At 42.1% G+C, this 13,446-nt stretch overlaps 1 protein-coding gene across 5 annotated transcripts in view; it reads right to left on the bottom strand.

Moving 5' to 3' along the window:
* Positions 1-481: 481 nt before the first annotated feature.
* The window catches only part of vps13d (vacuolar protein sorting 13 homolog D), a 223,510-nt gene continuing 210,545 nt past the window's right edge, over positions 482-13,446 (bottom strand). For 3 of the 5 annotated variants that reach the window (XM_083919727.1, XM_083919729.1, XM_083919730.1), the window contains exons 67-69: positions 10,471-10,605; positions 10,130-10,370; positions 482-1,326 (exon numbers count right to left, since the gene is read on the bottom strand). In XM_083919727.1, the coding sequence (XP_083775853.1) occupies positions 1,195-1,326; positions 10,130-10,370; positions 10,471-10,605 (508 nt within the window). In that variant the 3' untranslated portion in view covers positions 482-1,194. The remainder of the gene's footprint in view (positions 1,327-10,129; positions 10,371-10,470; positions 10,606-13,446) is intronic. The other 2 variants (XM_083919728.1, XM_083919731.1) reach the window with 1 other exon arrangement.

Below are 13,446 nucleotides of genomic sequence, written 5' to 3'. Positions count from 1 at the left end.
GTAGTGCATGGTAACACAAAGAATTCACCATGGTTGGAAAGATGCTTTCAAAAGAGCTCCGGGATAAAGTTGTGGATAGGCACAAGTTAGGAGAAGGATAACCTCCCATGACCAAACAGATTGTGTGTAATTCATTATTGTGACTTATAATGCGGTCTTGACTACAAGTCACGCCAAACCAAGGCTCCGAGATGGCTGGTCATGGAAGATGAAGGGAGAGCAGTTGATGAGCAAGCGTGTGGAGGAATAACAGGGGAAAAGGAAAGAGACCAACAGGCAAGAGGGAAAACAATGGTCCTCTTCCAATTTTATAGACCTGGTGATGTCATCAATCCTAGGTCTGCCTTTGACCAATGTTAGCTGAAAGTTGGGACTCTGGATGATATCACACACAGGTGTGAAACTTTGGGTTATCCTGAATCACATGGCTGCGGGCCATGTTTGTTGCTCAACAAAGGGACTTGCCATATCTTTGTTTGCTTATAAACATGTGGTTAGACAGGCTTTTGGGCCTTTCCTTGTCTACATGAAAATCTAAATGAATCCTGAAATGAACAATCATCTGTGGAGGACCGGCGGTACCGACACTGTACATTCAAGTTGGGAAAATAATAGGTCTCACACAGTGAGTGCTGTAGTTGTGGTGCTTTATTTGAACCAGTGTCCATGTTAACGTAATTTTACAAGATCACATATTCACCAGTCAACTACCACCTCTCCTGAATTCCACTCATCGCCTCTCTAACACACAACTCAGACTAAGCTCAAGAAAATCTCATCTGACCCCAAACCAAAACCCAAAGTTCAACACTCTTCAACAAGTTTTGTACAATTTCCTGGAGGCCTGGTTATAAGGAAGTGCACACAGTCCTTCAAAGGAAAACTCTGGTAAGAAAGTGTCAGGCTCCTTAAAAAAAGGGTTGTTAAATAAAAGTAGAGACACTTCAGAGCTGGAGGTCTGTGATTGTAAAAGGCATAGACAATGACAGGAAGCTTCAGTGTGTGTGAGGCAGGGCGGACTGTGGCTCCCTTCCCTCCATGTCAGTGCAATCCCTAACCATAACCCTGACTGCAGTTTGTCTTCAACCTTTAAAATAATGAGGCCTACAAAATTGAATAAAAGCCACAACCTTGTAAGGACTAGAAAAGAAGAAAAGTGTGTAATCCTTGAGACACCGTAGAAAAGCCATGTGGTCAGGACTCGAGCAGTAAGCAGTCTTCATTCTCACTGGCAGGCAACATGAGTTGCTGCTCGTAGTACAGACTCTTGGCATAGTTGATTTCTTGAGAGATTTTGATGGCAAGACTCTCACTCTTCACGTGGACCTGTGGAGAGGATTGTTAGAGTTAATCAAAGAGTGGAATTACTAATGTTGGCATCAAACAGACAGACCAATGAAGGGCATTCTAACTTATACAATGTGCTACATGACCCCAAAGTTGCTGACATGCGTGATCCTGAAAGTCCATATGTGACATCCTGATCACCTTTGTATCAACTCGTAATGTCATGGCGAGGTCACAGCAGGGCCAGGATGCTGGGAGTTTAACAAAGAGCTGTGGTGGTGCTGCAGGTGTCTTTGTATAGTACTTGTGGTAGCCGTGGCAGTGTTTCCGATACATAGAGCAATGTGTGGTGCGGCACCACACAATCAACACTGAGCGCCACAAATTGATTCACGGTTTTTTATTTGTTTTTTCAACACGGTTTTAAAATATAGATATTGTTCCGTTAATTCATCCCCGCATAGCACTCTTTCTCCCTGTCATTCTCGCACGCACGCACGTGCAAAATTGCAAAAGATAGATATATCTGTAAACACATGCACATCATAATGACATATTGCTGGGGTATAGAGTATTACCAGAGCCCCCTGGGGGAAGTACAACAAAACAAGAAAACCAGAGTCCTGTACCCTACTGAGGGTTATTATTTACCTTTATGTAATCCCAGAACCTATCCCAAGGGCTCACCCCGTCCCCCCTGTCATCACTTAATCTACCAAGCATACATTCGTAGGATGCTGTTTCAGTCATTGCACTGACCCATTCTTTCACTTATGGAATTTCTGATTCTTTCCAATGCCTTTAAATGACTCGACAAGTTGTTTTTGTGCCTACCTAGATTACAGAAAAGTTACAATTAGTAATATTGGGTAACTGAGATGTATCCCCCAGTAAACAGAGTTCAGGGCTTGAGAAGATTTCTACTCTGAGCCAGTTACTCGAAATATTTAGAATCCGAGTCCAGAAAGGTCTGATTAACACACATTATGCATACAATGCATAAGAGTTCCAGTTACCAGTTTACATTTCCAGCACAAGTCATTATCCAGTTATTTCATCCTATACATTCTAGATGGCGTGTAGTAGTATCTATGTAATACGTTATATTGTGTAAGTTTACCCCTTGCCTCTCTCACATATTTACCGCAGTCAGCCAGAATTATTTCCCATCTATCACCTCTGAACTCTCCACCTAGGTCCCTCTGCCAAATCCTCTCTAACTTGTTAGAGTCGTTACCAAGAGAAGAATTAGCAATTTTATAAAATGATCATTTTCTTTAATTTTCGCGTTTTTTTCACCCCACAGAAAATGTTTTATCACATCATCCAGTTGTCTAAAAGTAGTGGTATCCTAATTGGTAACATCATTGCCACATAGCTGAACTATGGGGCAACAGGCAACATAACATTAATTTCCCCCCACAATGTTAGTTTTAATTTTCCCCACTTATCAAGGTTTGTTTTTATCTTTTGAAGTAGAGGGTTAAAGGTTAGTGCCACTATTTTGTCCATATCCTCAGAGAGTTGCCAAGATACTTGATCCCCTGTCGTACCCACCTAAAATTAAACTTCTCCACCATAGATAAAATACATGTCTTGGAGAGAGGCATTGCCTCAGATTTGCTCCCGTTGATGGAGTACCCCGAAAATTCTGATAAGGATTTCATAGTGTCCATCAGATGTGGCAAAGAAGTTAAAGGCTCAGATACTACTACTAAAATATCATCGGCATATAATAATTTATGCTCATTACCTCCTCCCCTTACTCCTCTCATTCCAGGGTGTGCTCTGACAGACACTGCTAGAACCTCTAAAAAAGATGATAAACAATTATGGGTTCAGTGAGCATCCCTGTCGAGTTCCTCGGGTCAGATTAAAGAAGGGGGAGATTATTCCATTAGTTATCACGGATGCTTTGGGTTCTTTATACAGCATCTTTATCCAATTAACAAAGTTAGGGCTAAAGCCGAAATGAGAAAGGGTGGAGAACAGAAACTGCCACTACACAGTTATAGGAGTATTTTGGGATTGACTCAGCCACATCAAGTGTAACTGGAGTCTGATATTATCAGTTGAAGTTCTATTTTTCATCAAACCGATCTGATTGGGGTGGATGATACTCAGTAACACCAACTGTAAACGTGTCACTAAAATTTTTGTAAGAATCTCAAAGTCAAGTGTTAGCAGACTTATGGGTCTGAAATTGGAGGGATCTGCAGCATCTTTACCTATTTTGGGAATTAGTGAGATTACTGCCTCATTAAAAGTTGGAGCTACACAACCCTTATCAAACATCTCCTCTGTAATACTAGCACAAACATGACTATATTCCACTGGGAGTGCGTCATAACCCGGTGACTTCCCATTTTTCATTGACGAAATTGCCTCCCTTATTTCGCCTTCAGTTATGGGTAATTCCAATCCAGCTGCCTCCTGAGGTAGGAGCTTGGGTAGATCTATTTTAAGGAGAAACTGTTCTATATCTTCTTGTGAGGCATTTGGAGATATAGAAGATGTGTATAACTTCTCATAATAATGTTGGAATATTCTATTTATATCTGTTGCGGCAAAAAACTGTTCATCCCCCTGCCTTATAACTGGTATGGTATTAGAAGTGATTTTTTTCCTTTAACTGTCTTGCTAATAATTTTCCAATTTTTTCTCCACCTTCATAAAAGTTATTTTTCAATCTATAAAGTGCATATTCTGCTTTTTTATTATAAATCTCATGTAAAGGGTATTTAAGCTTACAGAGTTATTGAAATTTCCCATTGGAAAAGTGTTTCGACAGATCTAAGTCCTTATCTTTTATCTCTTTTTCTAAACTTTTAATTCTGGTAAGATTCTCTTAACTCTTTTTAGCAGCTTTCACCATGAATTTGCCTCTTATATGCCTTTGAGGCTTCCCACATAGTAGTTATTTCTTCAGTACTACCAATATTAATTTGAAAAAAGGTTTTTAGGTGCTCTTCTATTGTCTTTCTAAAAGTTGGGGCCGACATAAATCCAGTGTTTAATCTCCATCTACGATTCCTTTCAGTCTTTAGACTGGCCATAATGAACAGCTCAACTGGTGCATGATCTGTAAGAGGGATTGTCTTTATGTCACAGTTAGCCACATTGTCTGCCAGTGAAGAACTTATTAGAAAAAATCTATTGCAGTGGGAAAAGAAAGTAAAATATTTCGCATTTAAGTTTGTCAGACTCCAAATATCATTCAGTCCCACATCTCTTTTCGACATATGTGAGGTCTCTCTCTCCTTAGTCATGGGAGGAGGTCTGAATAAGCTCCTATTGTGGAAGAAAACATGAATGAGAAAGTGAATAACAGGACGAGGTCACACAGTTCTGGGGACATAGGCCTGATAAGCACACATTCTGTTTAGAAAACAATAGAACTGTATTTGGGCATGATGACGTCTGGACACAAAGTAGACGCTACTGATTGTAAATGTACTGAGTGTGTATTGGAAAGACCTGATGGGGCGTGTAAACGTCAGCACACTAACATCAGTATAAGACGGGAAGTTCTGTTAAGAGACACTTGGAATTTAGGATTTTGGAATCTTGGAATTTGAAACTCTGTGATGAGTGTGTTAAAACTTGATTCAATAAATTCCCCTTGATAGCTGTGAGACTTCTCAGTCTGACTCCTTCTTGTAGACCTTTCTATTTTCATAATACATTGTTCTACTATACTATACAGTACTGGGTCCATAACTTCATTAAAATCCCGAGCTAGAACAATTTCACCCTCAGTGTCTCCTAGTATTTTATTTACATTGTGGAAAAAATTGGGATCTCCCTTATTAGGAACGTATTGCATAATACAAGAGGCACTCCCTCAACCACTGCTTCAACACAGATCCTGTGGTAATCCTTCCCTCTGCATCTTTAGTTTGTTTCACATAATGGAATTTATGTTTTTGTGAACCAAATCACCATTACGTTTGCTTGAGAATGAGCTATGGAATATATGTCCCACCCATCCCACTTTAAATTTCTCCGCTTCCAAACCTTGCATGTGGGTTTCCTTTATTAGAACAATGTCTGCCTGATTATTTTAAAACAATGATAGTATTTCCCTCCTTTTAATAGGACTACTGCAACCATTTATGTTCCAGGTAATAAACTTAACTGATCTACTAGTCATGTCTTTCTTTCCCTTTTAGATAAAAGATAAATAATAATGTCGATAATAGAAATAAAAATTTTTAAAAAAGAGAGAGAAGGAAGATAAAATAAATACTCTATGCTTTGAATGTTTGACTGCAACCATTTGTAGTGGAGAACGTTCATTTTTAGTTCCATAACAATCACTGTAACTGCCTGTTTTTGAACAGATAACAAGACAAACTGAACTCGCACATGAAACGAAACAAAAGGTGTCCGGCTGCTATGACGCAACCACTGTCTGAGTATCGGATGCTCCTCGCTGTTGGTGAAAGAAAAAAAAAGAAAAAGAATAACTTGCAAAAGGTCCGGGGTCCGTGTCAAGAGAAGCCTCTCACTGGCCTGCACAGGGGTGTATTCAGTTCAGTACAAAACGCATAGCCCTACATTGGAAATAAACAACAGCTCACCTCACTCCACTCATCTCAATTCACAGTTCCTCCCGATCATCGCTCATTAATGACTTTCTCCGCAGCTTCGACAGTATTGCACCTCACGTTTTTTTCTCTCCATTTGAAGTGTATCTTGCGGGGAAAACCAGCGTGTATCTGATGTTAAGCTCGTGTAGTTTACACTTCACCAGTGTAAACGCTTTCGTCTTCTGCGCCAGCTCTCTAAACATATCTGGAAATACAGAAAAGCGACATTTTTTCCCAGACAAAACCTCTCTTTTCCTTGGCAGCATTGATCACCTTGTCCCTCATAGATTGCCTCAGAAAACAGATCAGCACCGGCCTCGGGGGTTGGTCAGCATTCGGCATTGGTGCAAGTTGCCTGTGCACCCTCTCAATCCCCATCTCTCAGTCAGTTTTAACACAGTCTCCTCCGCGAGAATCTTTCGGATACATTCAGGCAGCAGTGACGTGCAGTGAGGGTGGGGGTTGGGGAGGCACTGACTCGCAAGTCAGATTTACAAAATACAGTAGGGTGCCAATAGAATAGGATGAGAGAATAGGAGAGAATAGGAGCAAATAGGATGCTGAAAACCATTTTAAAACACCAGTGCCACTGTATATTGCAGTATATCTAACCTTTACTTGTAAATTACTTCTTGCTTTGACTGAAAGTCCAGCTTTGGAAAATGTCTTAGTTTAGCAATCGAATCCCCCATTTTCAGGGCGAGAAATGAAAGCTTGTCGCTAAGCTCTACAGCGTCGCACAGCACACTTCTGTGTTTACTTTTTGAACACAGGTTAGAGTTCACCGTGACCTGGCTGGTGGCAGGCTATCAGGCTGCTCACTATCGCTGCCTTCCTTGAGGCAGAGGTACTGCCTACCTCAAGGGAAGCATTTTCTCTGTGGATTTATGTCATATCAATAAGATGTAAATATTACACACATACGTAAAATACATTACTGAACACCATGGAAAAGAAGACGTTTACTTTTATTACATAAAAGTGTCCTTAATCATCATATTGGAAACATACACAGAGATGGGAACAAGCACGCGCCATTTGCACATGCTAAATCCAGTTTGTAAGTGATTGCGCAATCTGGAGGGAGGCTCGGCTGCCGTGCCTCACCTCTCGTCTCCGAAGGAGACTCCGTTTATTTTAGCAGGAAATACAGAATTTTCTCGATTTTTACTATAAAAACGGTCAAAATTCATTAAGAACCACACCAAAATCATAGTCCAGAGGACAAATATTAATATTTGTCCTCATGATGACAGGGGAGGCACAGCCTCACCTGCCTTTCCTCAGGCCTCAGTGCCTCAAGGGGCACCGAAGACCTCGAACACCATGGTGGACGCCGGTGGTAAGGGAGGCTGTCCGACTGAAGAAGGACTCCGGAGGCAGTTGCAAGGTACCGACAGGCCAGAAGGGCTGCAGCCTCTGTTGTGTCTGAGGCAAAGCAGCGGGTTTGGGAGGAGGACGGAGAAGTCATGGAGAAGGACTTTCGGGCGGCACCAAGGTGTTTCTGGAAAACCATTCGACATTTCAGGAGGGGAAAACGGGGAACCGTCCAAGCTGTTTACAGTAAGGACGGGACACTGGTGACCTCAGCCGATGAGGTAATCGGGCAGTGGAAGGAGCACTTTGAGGAACTCCTTAATCCGACTAACACGCCCTCTTTTGTAGAGTCAGAGCTGGAGGCTGATGAGGAATCATTGTCAATATCTCTGGCGGAAGTCACTGAGGTAGTCAAACAACTCCACAGTGGCAAAGCCGCAGGGATTGATGAAATTCGTACAGAAATTCTGAAAGCTTTGGGTTCGAAGGGGCTGTCTTGGTTGACACGTCTCTTCAACATTGCGTGGAAGTCTGGGACAATGTCAAGGGAGTGGCAGACTGGAGTGGTGGTTCCCCTATTTAAAAAGGGGCACCAGAGGGTGTGTGCCAATTACAGGGGTATCACACTACTCAGCCTCCCTGGTAAAGTCTACTCCAAGGTGTTGGAAAGGAGGGTTCGTCCTATAGTCGAACCTCAGATTGAAGAGGAACAATGCGGATTCCGTCCTGAACGTGGAACAACGGACCAGCTCTTCACTCTCGCAAGGATCCTGGAGGGGGCCTGTGAGTATGCCCATCCAGTCTACATGTGTTTTGTGGATCTGGAGAAGGCATATGACTGAGTCCCTCGGGAGATACTGTGGGAGGTGCTGCGGGAGTATGGGGTGAGGGGGTCACTTCTGTGGGCCATCCAATCTCTGTACACCCAAAGCGAGAGCTGTGTCCGGATCCTCTGCAGTAAGTCGGATTCATTCCCGGTAGGGGTTGGCCTCTGCCATGGGTGCGCTTTGTCACCAATCCTGTTCGTGATTTTCAATCTTCGTTCCTACCCTCACCTATGGTCATGAAAGCTGGGTCATGACCGAAAGAACGAGGTACAAGCAGCCGAAATGGGTTTTCTTAGGAGGGGTGGCTCGAGTCTTAGAGATAGGATGAGAAGTTCAACCATCCGTGAGGAACTCGGAGTAGAGCCGCTGCTCGTTAGCGTTGAAAGGAGCCAGTTGAGGTGGCTTGGGCATCTAGTAAGGATGCCCCCTGGGCACCTCCCTAGGGAGGTGTTTCAGGCACGTCCAGTTGGGAGGAGGCCTAGGGGAAGACCCAGGACCAGGTGGAGAGATTATATCTCCACACTGGCCTGGGAATGCCTCGGGATCCCCCAGTTAGAGCTGGTTAATGTGGCCCGGTAAAGGGAAGTTTGGGGTCCCCTGCTAAAGCTGCTGCCCCCGCAACCCGACCCCGGATAAGCGGTTGAAGATGAGATTAGATAAGACTGTATACTTCATCAGCAAAAGATGCCGCACAGAGGACAAAATGCTCAGCCATCATTATCAACACTACTGCAGCCCTCCACCAATCAGGGCTTTATGGCAGAGTGGCCTCTCCTCAGCTCACCATACACGAAAGCCTGCAGAGTTTGCTAAAAAACACATGAAGGTCTCCCAGATTATGAGAAATAAGATGATCTGGTCTGATGAGACCAAGAGGCTTCCATCGGGCCACTCTGCCACAAAGCCCCTATTGGTGGAGGGCTGCAGTGACAGCTGCCTTTCTAGAACTTTCTACAGGACTATATATGGGCATGTTCAATGATGTTCTGGACACACAAATACACTGGGAGAGCCTAGAAAGTGATGGCCAGGAATAGGAGTGTATATATGAATACATATGAAATCATGGGGCGTGTAAACTTTGTCAACACAGGAACATCAGTATAAAGTGAGAGACTGAAAGGAGATATTTTGGGATTAATGTCAAGAGGGTGTAGTGAGAGCTTCTTTTAATTTGTGTTAATAAAACTCCCCCTTGATGGCTGAGATGATCTATGCTGACTTATTTGTAGATCTTTCTATTTTTATAGTTCATCGTTCTGCAATAACGGCAAGCTCTAGAAAAAGTTCTGGTCTTCCCATACTTCTTCCATTTAAGGATTATGGAGGCCACTGTGCTCTTAGGATCCTGAAATGCAGCAGAAATTATTTTTTTAACCTTGGCCTGATCTGTGCCTTGCCAAAATTGTGTCTCTGAGCTCTTCAAGGCAGTTCCTTCGACCTCATGATTGTCATTTGCTCTGACATGCACTGTGAGCTGTAAGGTCTTGTAAGGTGTGTGCCTTTACTGATCAAGCTAGAATCATCTCAAGGATGATTTAATTGAATGGGGTTTGAATACTTTCCGTACCCCCTGTAGGTCTGCAATGTTCCGTACCAACTGCAGGTCCGGCAATGCAAGACTAGTACAGACCTAAAAGCAGAGTGCAAACTTTAAACTATCAAAAAAAAAACTTGAAAAACAAAAAACTAAATCTAATCATACTAACTTAAACCAGGCATGTGGTTGTGGTTGAGAGTGTTTTGCTCCCATGAACTATCCAACAAGAACTAATTTAGTTCCTGAGTTGCTCAACATGTTACTGTTACTCTGGATAACCCTCAGAAGCATTAACTGAATTACTTTCTACCAAATAATACTTCCTATATAAATGGTTGACCATGTGCTGTGTGGATTATCCAGAATAAAAGTGAGAGTTTCTCTTTTCAATTTTTCCAAAGTAGCAAAATCCAAATTCTATTCAGCCCAATTGTACAGAGGTCTCAGAACCATGTCCTATCTGAAAAAGAGAAAATAAGTTATATTTCTGTGAAATTTGGGTGATCCTAAACCAGCCCTACTATCCATCAACAGTCAATGAAACATTAGTCAGATGAGCGTCTCACCATTGGTTTCTGGTGGGAGGGGCCTGGGATGGCCACACCACTGCTGGTGCTCTCAGCTTTCTTGGTGAGCTGCACATATACTTTCCCATGATCTTTAGAGACCAGACAGTGGTAGAGGTCGTCGTACTTGACCTCCAGGAAGATGGCCTCGCGGTCCACGTATTCCCCTAGCCTAAGGAAGTAGACCACTTTGGAGGAGATGAGGACACAGTAGCTGTCAATGAGCTCCACAGCGATGAAGCTGGTGTGGGGAACAGACAGTAAACTCTCAGTCTGATGGAACTGCAGGTAATCAGACACACAGAGGAAATAAGAATGTAGTTAAAATCAGTGAGACTCACAACTCAGAGTGGATGTTGTCAGTTAGGCGGAAGAGCTGCTCTTGTCCATCAGCTTGTGTGGCTGAGTGTCGAGGCAGCAGACCCTGAGGTCCTTTACAGCAGCGAGGCTTCCTGACCCGCTGCACACTGAGCCTGCTCAATAAAGCAAGAACACAAACACTTCACACACACACACACAGTACAGTACACACTTCCTGCTCAAGCAGAGATCAGGACTTAATAATTTTAGTACCATCCAGAACTCTCATATCTTTCTTTGCCTTGTGTGTTGATATGATGAGTTTGTGAACACACCAGAACTGTTTCCTTGTCTGCTTGCCCATGGTGACAAATTGCTCACATTTTTTGATACCCTAATAATTTTTTTGAAACAGTATGAAAATGAAACAAAGAAAAATGTTCATACTGAAAGTATTTGCAAAATGTTTACACAAGCTTTATTAAAGTTTTTATAGTTTTTTATCATGCTGAAACTGCTGCTGCTGACACAGACCAAATACTGTACTAGGAAAAAATCGACTGCATAAAAAAAAAGATATGTAGCTCTCTATAGATCGGCCTATTTGAAGCTAACACTTTTTTAATAGCCTGATCTTCTGGTTTGTGACGTAATTATTGATTGCACTGATTGGAAGTTGCTTCAAACAAAAGCGTCAGCTAAATGAAATGAAATGTAATGTAGAAAAACTCAAGTTTGCATGCACACTGCCTTGTCTTAATGACATACAACTGTAGAAAGTTCAAAAATGTCTAGTGATCTGGTCAGAGCCCTGGACTTTAATAACGTTCTGGATATTATTACACAGAACCTGATGACAATGTTTATGGCTAAATAAGCTGTCAGGCTCTGTGATCAAAGCTTAGGTGATGGATTAGATTGTGTATGACTTGGTGAAACTTATAGATATGCAGACCAATGACAGAAGAATGCACCACATTCCTACGCTTTTCCCCAACATTGTGTTTCTTAGTTTCAACAATTTTATACATATACAGTCTTGCATATTAATGGACAAATGTGTATAGCATAATGTACGCAGCAAGGTGTAGGACATCCAAAATAATAATAAAAAATAAATATATAAAAAAAATTTATTTATTTATATTTATATTTATATTTATTTTATCATTTTTAAAATCACAAATTCTACTACAAGGGAAACAAAGAATTAACATGGAACCCAACCCCCACCCACCAAAAGACGATCAATCAAAAATAAATAAATAAATAAAATAAAATAAAAATTATAAGAATAAAAACAAGAATTGGACTATTTAAAATGGTTTTGTCTGGGAACATATTAGGTGCTACAATTCAGTCTAGTGTTTTTTTTGGTATAGTAATGTAAGCGTCGCAGATGTCCTCCCCAGGTTCTTCTATCAGATGTGCACTCTGTTCTCTAAAGATATCCTATGGAGGGACCCCACATGTTATCAAAGAATGACTCTTTGCCCGATCGGCACGGTGTCGTGGTGATTAGAACTGTTGCCTCACAGCAAATGGGTTGCTGGTTTGAATCCCGGCTGGGGCACTTCTGTGCGGAGTTTGCATGTTCTCCCCTTGTCTGCGTGGGTTCTCCGGTCTTTGGACGTGCATGTCCAAAGACATGCACGTGTTAGGTTAATTGATGACTCTAAATTGCCCTAGGTGTGAATGGTTGTCTGTCTCTGTTTGTCTCTATGTGCCCTGTGATAGCCTGGCGTCCTATCCAGGGTGTACCCTGCCTCGTGCCCCATGTCAGATGAGTTTGTCTCCTGTCCCCCGTGTCCCTGATAGGGACACGCGGTTGAAGATGGATGGATGGACTCCTTGCCCCTGATAATGTATGTCATTTTTTCTGAGGGCAGAGTTGTTAATTCAAAGATCAATTTACTCAAACTAGGCATACCCACTTTTTTCCATGATAGAGCAATTGTTCTTTTTGCCAACATTATACTCACAAACGCACCGATAATCTTCGAGCAAATAGAGCGGCTCAGGATATGTCAGAACCATCTGAATCGACACCCTACGACATTTTCACCAGAGCATGCAAGGCAAGTATCGTTGATAACCGTTTGCCTGATGTGGCAAACTTAATTGTGGCGATTGACAGCAAACTTTCAGACGTGGAACAAGACGTGGTTGCAAATACAACACGTATCGGAGAGGCAGAAACACATATAGCAACAACAGAAGACAAGCTGCAGCACACTCAAGAGGCAGTAGCCTCAGCCACTAAACGAATTGCCTATCTTGAATCAAAAACAGAAGATTTTGAAAATCAAGGCAGAAAAATCTGCGACTTTTTGGTCTATGTGAATGAGCTGAAGGAAATAAGCCACTCTTCGACTTTGTAAATGACATGCTACCGCGATGGCTCGGCTGTCCTGATAAAACGTTCACTCTGGCACCGGCCAAACCTGACTAGAACTGAGCAGTTCTTGTCCGCTTTTTGAAGTTTCAGGGGAAGGAATTTGTGTATCGTGAAGCAAGGAAGCGAGAAATCATGCACATTGACGGGAAGCTTTCTTTCTCTCAGGAACTGTCTGCATAAACGGTCTGTATTCTGCGAGAATTTGTCCCAGTTGTGAAGCAGTTTGTGGTCATGGGAAACTTTTGAGTATTCATCATAATCCTCGTAAATTGAGAGTGCTTCACAATGACATAATTCTTCTCTTTTCAACACCGCAAGAAGCTGAGAGGCTCCACCAAGGCATAACACGACCTGCATAAACACTGTACAGACCATACAGACGTGATACACAGTTCCGGAAGTTACAATGGACATCGAACGCACCACGAAGAAAAACAACAGTTGAGTCAGGTATTATAAACAATATACAGAGACAAATAAAGACTGCTTCTCTGTGATAGTGTTGCTAAATGTTATATTGAAAAGATAAGGAATGGTACAAACTTTTAGATTGGCTCAAATAAGGGAACATGATAAAAATCAGGATCATTTTGCTAAATTATTTTATTGTATTAATTTC

The sequence above is a fragment of the Echiichthys vipera genome, assembly GCF_963691815.1.
Source record: "Echiichthys vipera genome assembly, chromosome: 9".
Taxonomy (NCBI): domain Eukaryota; kingdom Metazoa; phylum Chordata; class Actinopteri; order Perciformes; family Trachinidae; genus Echiichthys; species Echiichthys vipera.
This window is presented reverse-complemented; position numbering and strand designations above follow the sequence as displayed.